This window comes from Anomaloglossus baeobatrachus, chromosome 4 (genome assembly GCF_048569485.1).
Source record: "Anomaloglossus baeobatrachus isolate aAnoBae1 chromosome 4, aAnoBae1.hap1, whole genome shotgun sequence".
Lineage (NCBI taxonomy): Eukaryota > Metazoa > Chordata > Amphibia > Anura > Aromobatidae > Anomaloglossus > Anomaloglossus baeobatrachus.
This window is the reverse complement of record NC_134356.1, coordinates 311,753,948-311,769,896: the sequence shown is the minus strand read 5'-3', so window position 1 is coordinate 311,769,896 and position 15,949 is coordinate 311,753,948. Positions and strand designations below refer to the sequence as shown.

Here is a 15,949-nt window from a genome sequence, read left to right as displayed (position 1 = left end):
GGTTCAAATCCCATGATGCACACACTGGCCTGAGTTTTACAATGGCTGTCTGAACTTAGCCTTCTTAGCTTGGTGATTTACATAATCCATACATTGATTGTGCTCTACTGTCATAGGTTGAGAAATATCCAAGTCCTCTCCTCACTGTCCTCTGTCCAGTCTAATGTCTCATTTATTGATAGGCATCCATAAAGATTAGGTTGCTTTGCCTACTAATCAGTTTCACATAAGAAATAAAGCACTAAAATGTTCGGGTGCCCGGTGCTCGAGCAGGTCAGACGGTATGAAAGTGCTCAAATCAAGTAACGAGTATAATGGACGTCACTGATTGGGCAGTTCGGCTGTCCGCCCTCCTACAGCCAGCCATAAACGGGGTTTCATATGAAGCAATTGATGTTCCACCTGAAAGCTTCTGGAAAAGTATACCACTATCAAAACTTTTACTTAAAAAGAAACTGCAAATTATAGCTTTGAAATGTTGCACAACTTTTGCACAAGTCAGAGGTGCCAAAATATTTTCGACTTTTGCTGTTTTCACAACAGTTTCCACCAGCTGCACCAAAATTGGCAGGGGCATGACACCACAACCTGTTTTTTTTTCTCGATCACTTCATTGGTGGAGACAGGAAACCATGTGTTTATGCCGCTGGATCTAGGAGGCTGACACTAGGCAAATAAAAAGGTAGCTCCCCCAGCAGTGTATATCTACCAGCTGACAGGAAGCCCACTCTGTTTTTTGCTATCTTCCTTCCAGGTTCTACTAAAGTGTCATCGTCTTATCTTTCCCTTGGTAGCTCAGATGTAGACTGCAGGGTTTATTTTTTCTTTTTTTTTTCTTTTTTTTTTTTTTTTTTAGAGAGACAGGTTCCATCCCAAGATCTCTTCTCTAGTTTTCATTTTTCTAGTCTTTTTCTTCCCGCCCTTGGGGACTGCTTTAGGGACGTCCCATGGTTCCCTGTGTCCCCGTATGAAGCGATAGAGAAAAGGAGATTTTTGTGTACTCACTGTAAAATCTTTCTTGTAGCCTTCTTTGGGGGACACAACTCCCTCCCTAGTTTTATTGTACTACTGCTTGTCCACTAAACTGAGTGGACTTCCTGTCAGCTGGTGGATATACACTACTGGGGAGGAGCTAACTTTTTTTATTTGCCTAGTGTCAGCCTCCTAGATTCAGGAGCATATACCCATGGTTTCCTGTGTCCCCCCAATAAAGCCTACGAGAAAGATATTTTACGGTGAGTACACAAAAATCTTATTTCATGATGAGTTGTGCTGTACCTGATGCCATAAATCTTGTGACTAGGTGCATGTCACTTCTAAGACACTGGTTCATTAAAGGGAATCTGGCAGCAAGTTTTTGCCACCTGTCTATGTAGGAAAAGAGACCCTGATTCCAATGATGTCACTTAGTTTACTTGGTGCAGCAGTTGTGACCCACAGTTTTTAGATGTAGGATCGCTCGGAAGGCTAACCCTGCCCACACCACAGCTTTCTGTATAAATTGTCTATTGACCGTGAGCTGCTTAGCAGAGGCAGGTGCGTGGACTGACAACTGCTTATGAGCCCTGTAGTCCTGACAGTGATAACCACCTGGTGATAAAACAAAACCTTCATTGTAAACACACACACACACACACACACACACACACACACACACCTGTGTTCTTATTACAGTGAAGAGAGTAAGCTGTATTCTCTAGTTTATCTCAGGCTAGAACAAAATAGTCATGTTAAAATCCAAGAAGTCTAACCCTTCTTTCCTCTCTATCTGCTGAAGGCTGAGAATTGATGGTTTAAGCCAACATTTATTTGTGGATGAACTGAAATAACCTCATTCAGCTTTATATCTGTGCCGCAACATATCTTGGCTGCTCCTGATGTGCAGATATGACTGTCTACTTTAAACTTTGATTCAATGTCAAAGAAAAAAAAAAGCTTAGTTTTTGTTTCTATTTAACTTTTTTAAGGCTTAGTGAAAGGGAACCAACCACCAGGATTTTGCTATATGACGTGCGTTGAAAGATCGAATGCTTGATTGCTGAAATATCTTTAATCAAAGTTCCAGAAATGCACTGCACTTTGATTGATGTGTGCAGCGGTGTGGGCCTCTGTCGGTCAGCTCATGACTGTAAATTCCTACATCAGCGTTCTCTATGGCGTTACCCCTTTATTTAATTGAAATATCGAGCTGCATTGCCATTGCTGCTGTTGGTGGTGTGCGCATTGTCCATGTCGTTTTTACATGTGTTATACATTTAAAGGGAATTTGTCACCAGGTTTTTGCTCCCCCATCTGAGTGCAGCATAATGTAGAGACAGAGACCCTTATTACAGCGATGTGTCACTAACTGGGCTGTTTGCTGTCATTTTGATTAAAATCAGTGTTTTCTCTGCTGCACATCTGGCAGTTATACAGAGTTCATTAATATACTGGACTACCTGGCAGCACGCCAAGTAGTCCTCTAGTGATCTACTGCTGATTAAACAGAGAATTTATCAAAACTACATTAAGCAGCTCAGTAAGTGACACATCGCTGGAATCAGGACCTCTGCCTCTATGGTATGCTGCTCTCAGATCAGGCGGCAAAAGCCTGGTGACAAATTCCCTTTAACTTGTTTGACCTATGAAAAAATGCTGCTAATAACCAGATTGAAATTTGTATTGCAATTACTGCAACATGTGAACTCAAGCTAATGGAAATTCAGGATTTGGCTACAGATACAAGGGTATACATATTCAGCATGGTGCTTCAGTCTTGCAGCGCTGGGATCTTGGGTTCACCCCATGTATGTTCTCCCCGTGTTTGTGCATGTTTCCTCCCCACACTCCAAAGACCTACTGATAGGTAATTTAGATTGTGAGTCTCAATGGGGAAAGTGATTATCACTTCTGTAAAGCCCTGTGGAATTAATAGCACTATATAAAGTGAGTAAAATAAATACATCAGTGTTTACTTGTATGATTTGATGTAGCCCCTTTATCGTATACATATTGCAGTGTTACATTGAATGTTGCAGTGTTCTGATCTTTTGCAACAGAAAATGAAGACACATTGCCACCATTTCTGCCACATACGAGCTCAGTTTATTTGCCTTGCTGCCATCTGTTAATAATTATTAAACATTCCTTTGGCGCTGATGTTGATCTTTGTGGGTTCCTTCTGAGGACAAAAATGTTTCAATTTGAAAGGTTTAAAATATGAAAGGAGTTTGTGGGCGAGGGCCGCAATCTGTTATGTGCTGGTAAGAAGCAGATTTTACCGAAATGAAAAATGAGTGTCCCCTGACTCAGGCAAGCATGAACATAACATGACTCATATTCCTTTGCAAATGTAGGAAGTTTAATTGCAGAGAAATGGTGCAGAACAACCAAGCCATCATGACGTGAGCCCCAGCTGCACCCCTCTGTAGTCTGGAACGTTCCCATTGCAGGTTGGTGTCATGAAGATTAAATTTAGTGTGCTGGGGACAATTTCCTTTATGCGCACACATGTCACTTGTTCCTTTGTAGTTAATGAGGGTAACAAGTGCTCTAAATTTAGTGTCAGACCCACAAAAATGTAATGGAGTGTTGAAATGTTAATGATCAGGTGGTTTCACCTGCTCCAGACAAGTTGCCTACAGACACTTTTCTTTAAGTGGTTGGAGATGGAGCTGATAAGAGGAAAATGCCTCTGGACTCATAAAGTGATACTTTCTCACTAGTTCATTTCCTTTGCCTCCAGCTGTATTCGGCAGATGAGAGCCATGTAGGCTCCGTCCCAACCGTGTGCTGGCTACCTCATTCAGAAATATTCTCAATACATTTGATGACCACAGTTGTCACAATTGGAATCGTTTATAGAATTGGAGATCCTTTTTATGAAGTATGAAGACATTCCTAATGTTGCTGCCTTCATCAACTCTTTATTATTTGTGTTTTGTATATATTTTTTTCATATAGGCTGAAGCAGCTCTTTTCAGCTAGGCAACAAACCTGTTGACCTCATGGAAATGTGGTTTCATTGTTTGGAAAGAGACCTGTGATTCTTGGTGTCCCACAGAGTTTTGTTGACTTGGTGTTATGTTAAACGCAATCAGCTTTGTGTATCTTACAGAGTTTCGACACATTCCATGTGTGTGTCACATACTGTACAATAGATAGGGGGCTCCGGCTTCCTGGAACTACAGGTCAGAAAGTCTTACCAACAATAAAAATGGCCGAAAACAGTTAGTAAAGGTTAATTCTAAACAGAAATTGAGACTGACACACAAGGGCTTGAAACTGGAGGGAACCAACTACTGTTTTTCATTGCAGGATGGTAAAATGTAAACACAGAATGGTGGCTGTTTCGTGCACCCGGATATCACGAAATCTACAAACTGAGAAATAAACATGAACACAGAAGGGGCTTCATAGGGCATCACATAATAATAATAATTTTATTTATATAGCTCAAACATATTCTGCTGCACTTTACAATTCAAAAGGGACATGTACAGACAATATCAGACATTACAGAGTAACAAAATTCAACAGACACCAAGTGGAAGGGCGTCCCTGCTCCAAGCCCACAATCTAGGAGGAATTAGGGGAAGCACAAAAGGTAAATGGTAAAATGTGCTTGTATTGCATGGGCAAGCCATCAAAATAATAAATAGGGAATTCATATATCGCTGCCTGAACCAGTCACCAGCCAGTATGGGTATAAGTACAAATACAGAGTGCTTGTCAGTGTTTAGGGATTTCCAGTTTGCTTCTGAAGGATCTTTCCCTTTGTTAACATGGAGTTTTCTGTTCTGTTGCCCTACTTCCTGTTCATCTGTTTAAAAGCCCGCCCCTAAGCTTAGTCTAGTTGCTTGAGTATACTGCTTCCTGTCTACTCCTGCCCCGCTGCTCTCATTTCCTGGTTGTTATTTTGGATCCTGATGAATCACCTGACACCGGTCCTGGACTCCACCTGGTCTCATTGAGCTGGTCCCGGACTCTGCCGTCTCTGGTTTGCGCTTGTGCCCGGTCCCTTCCGGTACATATCCACCCTAGGATCCGCGTTCCACATCCCGTACGGACATTTTTGGACTATAACCTGTTGCCCTTTCGTGTCCCGGCTGCTGCGCATTTAGGCCTTCTGGGGTGATCGCCAGACAGCCCTGTATAGGGGTTCACTCCTGGTGGCCTCCCTGGGGGAGTCCGGTGCGCGGTCCCGGGAATTCCCCTTTGCTCCGAAACCTGGCAGGTATATACCGTGTTTATGTTCTGTTCTGTGTACATATTGTTGGTTGTATATTATAACACTTCTTTGCACCAAGAACCCGTCTCTGGTTGTCATTGCCCTAACGCGATTGAAATCCTCAGTTCATACAATAGTATTACAGTGCTATTAAATGCATGGAGGGTGGGTAAACAGAGGATCAAAAGGACCAGATATTGTAATGGCAAAACAGGTTTGGTTAGATAAGTTAGGTGAGGTGACAGGCCAGTCTAAATGAATGCAAGGGTCCTCTTAAAACTGCAGGCATTGTGAATTAGGTAAATTGTCATGGGTAGTGCGTTCCAGAGAAATGGCGTAGCTCATGAGAAATCTTGGAGACTGGAGTGGGAGTTTCGGATGACAATCTTAGGTCACGGACAGCACGGGTAGTGTGACAGAGAGGATGGAGGAGATGTACGGCGTGTAGAACTGTGGAGAGCTTTGTGTGTGAGAGTCCTAACTTTCTATTGTACTCTGTAGTGGATAGGCAGCCTGTGCAATGACTGGCACAGTGTAGAAGCGTCAGTGTAGCGGTTGGAGAGGATTATGATCCTGACTGCTGCATTCAGGATGGGTTGTAAAGGGGAGAGTTTAGTAAGAGGCAGTCCGATTAGTAGAGAGTTGCAATAGTCCAGACAATTATGGATAAGAGAGACTGTTTTTGCAGAAACAACAGTATGAAAAGGTCGAATTCTAGAAATGTTTTTAAGGTGCAGATGACATGAGCGAGTTTGTGATTGGATATAGGGAGTAAAGGAGAGATCTGAGTAAAAAATAACCCCAAGTTAGTGGGCGAGCTGCTTGGGGAATCATGGTAGAGCCACACACGGAAATGGTAATATTGGGTTTAGGAAGGTTAGGAGAGGGAGGAAACATGAGAAGTTCAGTTTTGGATAGATTCAGTTTTAGATAGAGGGAGGACATGATGTTTGAAACAGCAGAAAGACAATCCCTGGTGTTTTGCAATAATGCAGATATGTCTGGAGACGAGGTATATAATTGGGTATCATCAGCATAGAGATGGTACTGAAGGTTGTTGAAAGCCATGGATAGTGCCTGTTCACATTTTTATCATACATTTAAGTTCAACTGCAATTGATTGACAGCGGCATTTTGTAGATAATTACTAGCTTCATCCGGAGCCACGCTATAGATGTTATGGAGGGTGCTCACCTCTCAAGCCCCCGCCATACTTGTGGATTCTTTCCTAGGACGTTTATTTACGTCCTAATGTGTGACGGGTTAAAGTGTATGTTGAAAGCGTTTTTGCATCATATTTGTGAACATGACCTTATAATTACCTGTAATAGTTGTGTAATGAGCACAACATCCTTGCTTGCAGGTAATGTAAACTAATCAATTGCTGCCTAGAATCCATCATGGCTGACTAGAGGCTTGTTGCCATCAGAGTTTGGAAAAAAATGGAAAATTAGCTCTGGCTGACACCACCCCTAGGAGTAGTGGATCTAAATGAGGAGGTGACAGTGATTTTTTTTTTTTTTTAAATATAGTAAGTACTTCTTGTTTTGGCACCGAACCAAATTCCTTCTTTTTAGTCACATAGTTCATAAAAAGTAAACAAATTCTGCTCTGAAATGAGTTGTACACAATAAAGAAACCAGTCTGTAAAGCGATCCATTGGCACCATTCCATTACAATAGAATTCTGCTTGGAGCTACACCAGCCCAAGCCAATGGTTTTGTTTCTAGTTGGCTTTCACCAGTGTCTTATTATTCTAGGGTTATAAAATCTCACATTATTTATGTATCTATATTAAAAATTTTTGTTGTGGAATATTTCCTTTTGGAGATAGCTTTACTGCTTCAACGATCTTTCGAACAGAATCCACATCATCCGAAGTCCTTTCTCTGTGTCACACTTCTAGTATCCAATGAAGTCATTACTCCTGCTGAGACCAATAGTTCCACAAGCGCTCACCATCAACAATTCTATCCTAAGTTTCATTAAAGAAGAAGCTGACCTAGAGCAGCACTGACAAATAGCTTCCAACTGGAGTTTTTCTTATTTTCCTTAAAATAAACAAATTAAAAACACAAAGCAAGTCAAACACGCACCACGCTAGCTATTATCTGACTCTGGGTCTTGTCTGTTGGCTTCTTTCTGGGGCTCTATGTTAGACTGGTTTCAGACGTCCGTGTTTTAGGTACGTGTCACATCCGTTTTTAACACGGATGTCACACGTACCCATGTTATTCTCTGATGTGCCTCACACGTCCGTGTTTGCACACGGACCGTGTGACCTTTCATGACCCCGCATGCGCACACGCAGACATCTCCGGCAGCACGGATGTCACACGGATCGCACACTGATGTGATCCTTGTGACATCAGTGTAAAACATACCGGAGAAAATATGGGTCTTTTTTAATAAAAAGATTTTCTATATTTACTACTCTCCAGAGCTGCTATCTCCGGCTCTGCTGCCTCCCGCTCCTTATCACTGCTCATTATACTCACTGAAGATTCAGTACCTTCTGGAGCTGGAAGCCAGAGCAGCACTGGGGACTTCAGTGCCAGGGACCGCATCGCTGGGTGAGTATACAGCAGAGTGAGTATGTGTGTGTGTGTGTGTGTGTGTGTGTTTGTGTGTGTGTATACACATGCATGTGCGCTATGTGTGTATGCGCTCGGTGTATCCATGTGTGACTGATATATGTAAGTGTATACGTGTGTGTGTGTGTGTATGTGGTGAGAACCTAGAAGCTGGAACATTGCGGGGACAGCATCGGGGACCCATCACAGTTCCCATTGAACTCTGATGAACCCATGAAGCTGCAGCGGGAGTGTCGCGGGGGTCATCAGGATGTCATCAGAGTTCATTGGGAACTCCGATGACCTCCTGGATGTCACTGTGCTGAAGAATACTTGCCTGTCCTTGGCGGTGCTGTATCCCTCGCTTTCCCTGCGATGCTCCGGCTTCCAGGTCTTGAGTGCGGTGAGTAATCGATGAATATAATGAGCGGCAGTCAGGAGCGGGAGGCAGCAGAGCCGACGAAAGCAGGTAAATATGGAAAATCTTTTTATTTCACAGACCCCTGTTTTCTCCGGTACATGTCACACGCATGCAAACACGGATGTCACACGTGAGACACACGTATGACCATAACCATGTGTGTGACTGGTACCTGATTAAACACGGACATCTGAAACCAGCCTTAGTTTGTTCTTTAACCACTTAGATACTGCCTATTGACTTTAAGGCCACATGCACACATTGAGTATTAGGTGATTTTTTTTACCTTAGCATTTGTAAGCCAAAACCAGGGGTGGGTAATAAATACAGAAGTGGAGCCCTTGTTTCTATTATACTTTTCCTCTGATTGTTCCACTCCTGGTTTTAGCTACAAATACTGATGTAAGAAAACTGACCAAATACTCAATGTGTGCACATGTTCTAAACGTCCTAGTGGTCCCATCCCTATTTCAGTGATGTTCCAAAATGTCAGCTACATACGATCATGTAGCTGTACAAGCGGGTTCCTGCTGTCTGTGACATGATAAACAATCCCAGCACCAGTATAGCACTGGCTTTACTTTATACATGAGGTTCCCTTTAAATAATTGCACTGATGTAAAGTAGACATGTGGGAAATGTTATTTATTGACTATTTTGTGTGATATAACTCTCTGGTTTAAGGTCATAAAATTCAAAGTTTGAAAATTGCTAAATTTTCAACATTTTTGCAAAATTTCTAAAATTTTCACAAATGTAAATGCATTTTATGTAAGTTTACCACTAACATGGTAACAAGGTTCAAGTTTATCATTTTGTAATAATCCATGTGGCTTGAAAACCTCTTTTGCAAGAACATCTTTTCGGTCCGTGTGCTGCCTGTAAAAATAGAGACTCGGACCTATGTTATTCAAAAGAGCAGTGCGATTTTTCTCACTGATGAATCTGCGTATGGGAAAAAAACAGAGTAAAAAAAATAAATTGGAGACTCGCCCTTTCAAGTCTATGGGTGAACCCAAAAAAATGGATACCATACATATAGCATCTGTTTTTTTACAGGTACAATGTAATTCCTCACATAGGAAACTGTAAATGGTCTTGCAAATTATTAACTGCTGATGTAAAAAAAAACTATGGGGAGATAAGGTATGCACACCAGTGACTATGTAAGGGGAATACATGAAATAGCAGAAACTGCTGTGTGAATACTGACTTGAAAAATCCAATAGCTATATGTAAGAGTGAAAATGTGAAAAATGGAATCTGCATTACTGCCATGAACATATGAATCAAGAGAAATTTAGCTACTGAATTGATCAATGCAATGCAAGTGAGAGAAAAATTGTCCGAGTCTCCTGGATGAAACTGATGATTTTTTTTTTTTGTACTTTCTTGTGAACCGGGCTTCACTGTGAACTCTCGAATTGACCCTTTGGATGCATAGCCATCAAAGCAAAGGCGCAAATTGGGCATAATTTTGCCATTAACCTTTTCATGACATCAGCCGTAAATGTACGGCACCAAGGGAGGTGCGTTACCGCATACACCCTTGTACGCTGGTACGATCACGCTGGCTAACTGGGGTGCCAGCGAAATCATCAGTGGGTATACGCTATGTATTATAGTTGACACCCTACTGTAACACCCACGATTGGTTCAAGCGGACGTACTCAGGAGAAACTGCGCAAAAAATTCTACTGTGCATTTTTACTGTTACCCTTGTGAAAAAAATTGGGACTTGGGCAACATTTTTTGTGACGAAAATGTGATATTTTTTTTTCTATTTTTACAGCTCAATGTTATAAAATTCTGTGAAGTAACCTGGGGGTTCAAGGTGCTCACTACACCTCTAGATAAATTCCTTGATTGGTTGTTTCCAAAATGGGGTCACTTATAGGGGGTTTCCACTGTTAGGCACATCAGGGGCTCTGCAAATGCACCAGCTATTGATTTTGCGTTTTAAAAGTGAAATGGCACTTCTTCCCTTCCAAGCCCTGCCGGGCATCCAAACAGTAGTTTTCCACCACATATGATATATCAGCGTACTCAGGCAAAAATACACCACAGAATTTGTTGTGCAGTTTCTCCTGTTACCCTTGTGAAAATGACTTTTTGGGGGCTAAAATAACTAATAATCATTTTTCGCTTTAATTCTTGTGAAACACCTAAAGGGTTAGTAAACTTGGATGTGGTTTCGGCAAGAAGGAGAGGTGCAGTTTTTAGAATTGGGTCACTCTTGAGTATTTTCTGTCACCTAGGCCCCTCAAAGTCACTATAAATGTGACGTGGTTCATAAAAAATTGGTTTTGTAAATTTTGTTTGAAAAATGAGAAATTGCTGATAAACTTTGAACCCTTCTAACTTCCTAGCAAAAAAAATAATAAAATAAATATATAAAAAGAACCATCAGGATTTTCATATATAAAGTAAATCCAGTGCTATACTGGTGCCAGGATGTTGAATGTAAGCATAGCTTTTGTTCTGAGATTGGAGGTTTTGTTACAGTAATATTTGCAAGTAAAGCTCCAGAAATGCACTACTATTTGATTGACAGGGGCTGGAATATGTAGGTGGGGTTTTGCCATCTATTCCCACCCCTGTCTGCTGCCTTGCCTCTGTAAATGTTAGACTGTATGGGCTGCATTTCTAATTCGCCCCTATCTTGTGACAGCAGTGACTTTTTATGTTTGAATTTTCTATTGCCTCTCACCGCATCATTTATATTCATAGACTTCCTAGTTCTGCTTCTAACCTGATTTATCTTAACTACTATGTTCCTATGTCAATATTCTTTACATTTCCTTCCTTTTATTCTAAATATGTTCTTAGACAAAATTATATTTCTTCATGTAAGTACAGTAAGAAGCGGTGTTGTAGTATATAATCCTTTATTCTTAAAGCCCATTTTAAAACCCTACAGAACCCATAACATGTATGGATTTGGTGAATAGGTGCCCATCAGATGCTGTCATAGTCTTACAACCTCTTGCACGTTACTTGGCGTTACATGGACGCCTACCCTCTTATAATCCCGCTTCATACTAACAAAAGTAGCTTCTTGTCAGCGATCTTGATATTTTGAACCCTTGGAACGTTACTTACTCTTACTTTTATTTTTTGCATAGGTCTACAGGCAGGACTGTGAGACTTTTGGCATGGTGGTGAAGATGCTTATAGAAAAAGATCCTTCCCTGGAAAAGCAGGTCCAGTTTGCTTTGCGGCAGAATTTAAGCGAGATTGGAGAGCGATGTATTGAAGAGTTGAAGGTGTACATTGCAGAATATGATGCTGCACATCAGGACATGGCATAGCACATGAACTAGAAACACAATATACTGTATGTTTTTCGGACTGTAAACTGGATACAAATACATTGTCATGTTTCTCGGACTGTAATCTTTTATGGTTTTGTTCACTGGTACAAATGTTCTGTTCAGTAGGCTACAGTTAAACACTTATGTAAATAATTAAGTCATAGATGTGTATTTTACACAAGGTTTAAGGTTTCTGTTTTTTATTTTTTTGTTTTTTTACTTGTTTTACTGCATATTATTTTTAATGTGTTGTTATGTTTCCAGTAAAGTGACTTAGTAATGCACCTGTTAGACTCTTTAATTACAAAGCAAATGGAAAAACTGTAGAATATTTCAAGAATTTGCCAACTACTTAAAGTGATTGTTCACTACGGGACAGCCCCTGCTTAATCAATTCAGAGCCCTACAGAAACTATATGCAATGTATAATCAATACGCGCTGTGCCGCTGTTCCAGCAGTGTGATGCCATATTGTTGTGTCACTTCACAGCTGCAGCTTCAGTTGTCCTTTCTGGTGAAATAGCAAAGGCTGTGGCCAGGCACATAACACACCACCACATGGCCCACTGGGAACAACAGCACCGACATTGCCGGAACATCACTGCTGCAGGAGAGGATTATGCATTGTTTTTCTCTTCTATAGGGCTCTTGGTTGATTAAAGGCATTTTTTAATAATGTGATAAACATGGCGCCTGTGAAATTGCAGGAGATCTAGTTATGTTTCAGGATAGCTGAACATGGATGAATCAGAGCTCAACACAGATCTCAGTTGTCAGAAGAGCTGCCATCATAAGCGATACCTCTCAGCTGATGAGCTGCACTGTGCACAGAAGGCAGAATTGACTGAACACACTAGCAGAGGGGTAGGTTTCTCTGGCCTTAATGCTCTATAGAACAGATATCTGTGCTTAGTCAGTGAAAACATTTATTCCGTCTCATGTTCCCTGCGTATGGGTTTTAGTGCTTCTGGAGGCAACTCCTCTGACAATTGAGATACATTTCGAGCTCTATCTCTTCAGTGTGCCGCTGTCCTGACACGTGACTAAGTCGGCTGCAGTTTGAATGTCACAGGCGCCATGTCCATCACATTCTTGATAAAACCCTTTAACACTAGAACTACTGAGGTAGTCATTTTGACTACTTTGCACCATGTATTTCTATATAGGTGTCACGAGTCCAGTAGTTCTAGTGTTAAGCAGTAGTTATACAATAGCGGATAACCCCTTTAATAAATGATTCTGACATCTCTCATTCTGAATATATATCTAATTTATTTTGTTACTTTACACACAAAGAGGAGTTTTGGAATTTTTAAATCAATTCGATATTGTATATTTTAGAACAATCTCCAAAATATTTGAGAAATAAATAGCATATGGTCCATATATTAGTTTGATGCGTCTCTAGTCATTGTGGTTATTTAATGTGTGCTATAACATAGTAAAATAGTAATACTTGATGAATTTAAAGGAAATGTGTCAAATGGCTGTGGTTTAAATACATAATAACTACTGGCCCGTTTTGGCATGGATTGCCATTTTAGCATTTTTTGCACAATGTTTGCCATAATTATTTCTATATGTACAAGTAAAGACATTGACTTGCCTTCATTGTACAACATTAGATGACAATGTCCTGTAACTTCATGGCTGTCAGTGTAATTGTGCAGCGCCCGGACAGTTGAGGAAATTCGGCTCCTCCAGATACTCAGCCACAATCACTACAATTAGTTGCAATCTTGGAATCTTAATTTGCACCTTGTCCTTTTAAGCTGGGTTCACACTAAGCGACAACGACGTCGCTGTTACGTCACCATTTTCGGTGACGTAACAGCGACCTTGTAAGTCGCTGTTATGATCGCTGCTTAGCTGTCAAACACAGCAGAAGCAGCGATCATAACGTCGCTGTGCTACATGTGCAGAGAGCAGGGAGCCGCGCTTAGCGCTGGCTCCTTGCTCTCCTAGGTACAGTACACATCGGGTTAATTAACCCGATGTGTGCTGCAGCTACATGTCACAGAGCAGGGAGCCGCGCGCACTGCTTAGCGCTGGCTCCTTGCTCTCCTTGCTACAGTATACATCGGGTTAATTACCCGATGTGTACTGCAGCCACATGTCACAGTGCAGGAGCCGGCGCTGGCAGCAAGAGCGGAGGCTGGTAACCAGAGTAAACATCGGGTAACCAGGGAAAGGTCTTCCCTTGGTTACCCGATGTTTACGCTGGTTACAGCTTACCGCAGCTGCCAGTGCCGGCTCCTGATCGCTTCATTTCGTCGCTCTCTCGCTGTCACACACAGCGATGTGTGTGTCACAGCGGGAGAGTGACGACCAAAAAATGAAGCTGGACATTCAGCAACGACCGGCGACCTCACAGCAGGGGCCAGGTCGTTGCTGGATGTCACACACAGCGACAGCGACGGGACGTCGCTGCAACGTCACAGAAAATGGTGACGTAGCAGCGACGTCGTTGTCGTCGTCGTCGTTATGTGTGACACCAGCTTAAGAAAGCAGCCCAGGTTGTAACTGGATTAACTGAATGGATGTTAATCCATAATTTTGCCATTGTTTACTGATTTTTCTTTTACAGCATTCATCATGTTAGTATACATAATCTGATAAATTGATAAATCCTAGGAGGGGTCTTGTATATGTAATACATGGATTTCTCATAAAATACACAGTATTAGGGTAAGTTCACACAGTGCGTTTTTCGCGGCGTTTTTGCGCAGTTTTCGGGTGCGTTTTTGCTCAGAAAACTGCATGACTTTGCTTCCCCGGGAAAGTCTATGAGTTTTCATTTTTGCTGTCCGCACACAGCGTTTTTTTTCAGCTGCGTTTTTGTGATGCCACAAAAAAGCAGCATGTCAATTATTCCCGCGTTTTTCACTGCGCTTTTCATCCATTGAGTTCAATGGGATGTTGAAAGACGCAATGAGAAACGCAAATAGCTGCGTTTTGGTGCGTTTCTAAGACCAAAAACGCAGCTATAAACGCAGGAGGTGGGTAGTAAAGTGACGTGTACAGGAAGAGGATTCCTTCTGTCGGTAAATACAGAAGCGTGAATCCTCCCGGTACCGTCACCGCCGCTTCCACCTCCCGTCCTGTGCATGTATGCTGCCGTGCGGCGCCATGTCTGGGCGGGAGGTGGAAGCGGCTGCGAAAACAAAAGTTAACAGTAGAAAAAAAAAAAAAGTTATACTCACCTGTCTGCAGGGTCCCGGTGCCATGCCCGCTCCCATCTCCTCTCACGATATCGCCACCCCCGCTCCGGCTGTGTGCAGACGGCCGGGAAACCTCCGATGGATGCAGGACCTGGCGATGGATCACCTGATGCAGTCACCTGACGCATCAGGTGATCGTAAGTATCGCGGTGACGCGGGCGCCCGGCCGGTATCAGCGGATGCGTCAGGAGACTTCATCCCTGATTACCGGCAGCTGCTGCAGCGATCGGACGGGATCAGACTCCCTCCCCATCGCTCCAGGAGCTGCCGGTAATCAGCACATAAGTGAGTATTATTTATTTTTTATTTTTTTTTTGCACCGATGCATCTGCTGATTGTATAAACGGCTTTTATACAATCAGCTGATGTGTGATGGGATTCAGGCACTTGATACTGACGCATCATCTGATCGCTTTACCTTCCAGCAAACCGATCAGATGATATTGGATCCGGATTGGACGGCGCGGGACTCTGACCCAGGATTACTGCGGAGGGGGGGTTCTTTATTTCAATAAAGATGGAGTCACTAATTGTGTTGTTTTCTTTCTAATAAAAAAAAAACACAACACACAGAAAAATATTTTTATCTTTACTAGAAATTCATGGTGGCCATGTCTAATATTGGCGTGACACCATGAATTTCGGGCTTAGGGCCAGCTATACAGCTAGCCCTAACCCCATTATTACCCAGCGAGCCACCCGGCATCAGGGCAGCTGGAAGAGTTGGATACAGCGCCAGAAGATGGCGCTTCTATGAAAGCGCCATTTTCTGGGGTGGCTGCGGGGGTGCCCAGAAAGCATGGGCACCCTGCACTGTGGATTCCAATCCCCAGCTGCCTAGTTGTACCCGGCTGGACTCAAAAATTGGGCGAAGCTCACGTCATTTTTTTTTTTAAAATTATTTCATGAAATTCATGAAATAATTTAAAAAAAAAAAGGGCTTCCCTATATTTTTGGTTCCCAGCCGGGTACAAATAGGCAGCTGGGGGTTGGGGGCAGCCCGTACCTGCCTGCTGTACCCGGCTAGCATACAAAATTATAGCGAAGCCCACGTCATTTTTTTTGTTTGGGGGGGGCAAAGAAATCCTGCATACAGTCCTGGAAGGAGGATGCTGAGCCTTGTAGTTCGACAGCTGCTGTCTGCTCTCCTGCATACACTATTGGATGGAGGATGCTGAGCCTTGTAGGTCTGCTCCCCCTGACTCTCCCTC

General features: G+C 42.4%; 1 protein-coding gene across 3 annotated transcripts in view; it reads left to right on the top strand.

Moving 5' to 3' along the window:
• The window catches only part of PPHLN1 (periphilin 1), a 141,550-nt gene extending 128,639 nt beyond the window's left edge, over positions 1-12,911 (top strand). For all 3 annotated transcript variants that reach the window (XM_075344981.1, XM_075344982.1, XM_075344983.1), the window contains exon 10: positions 11,329-12,911. In XM_075344981.1, coding sequence (XP_075201096.1) covers positions 11,329-11,514 — 186 coding nt within the window. In that variant the 3' untranslated portion in view covers positions 11,515-12,911. The remainder of the gene's footprint in view (positions 1-11,328) is intronic.
• The last annotated feature ends 3,038 nt before the right edge of the window (positions 12,912-15,949 follow it).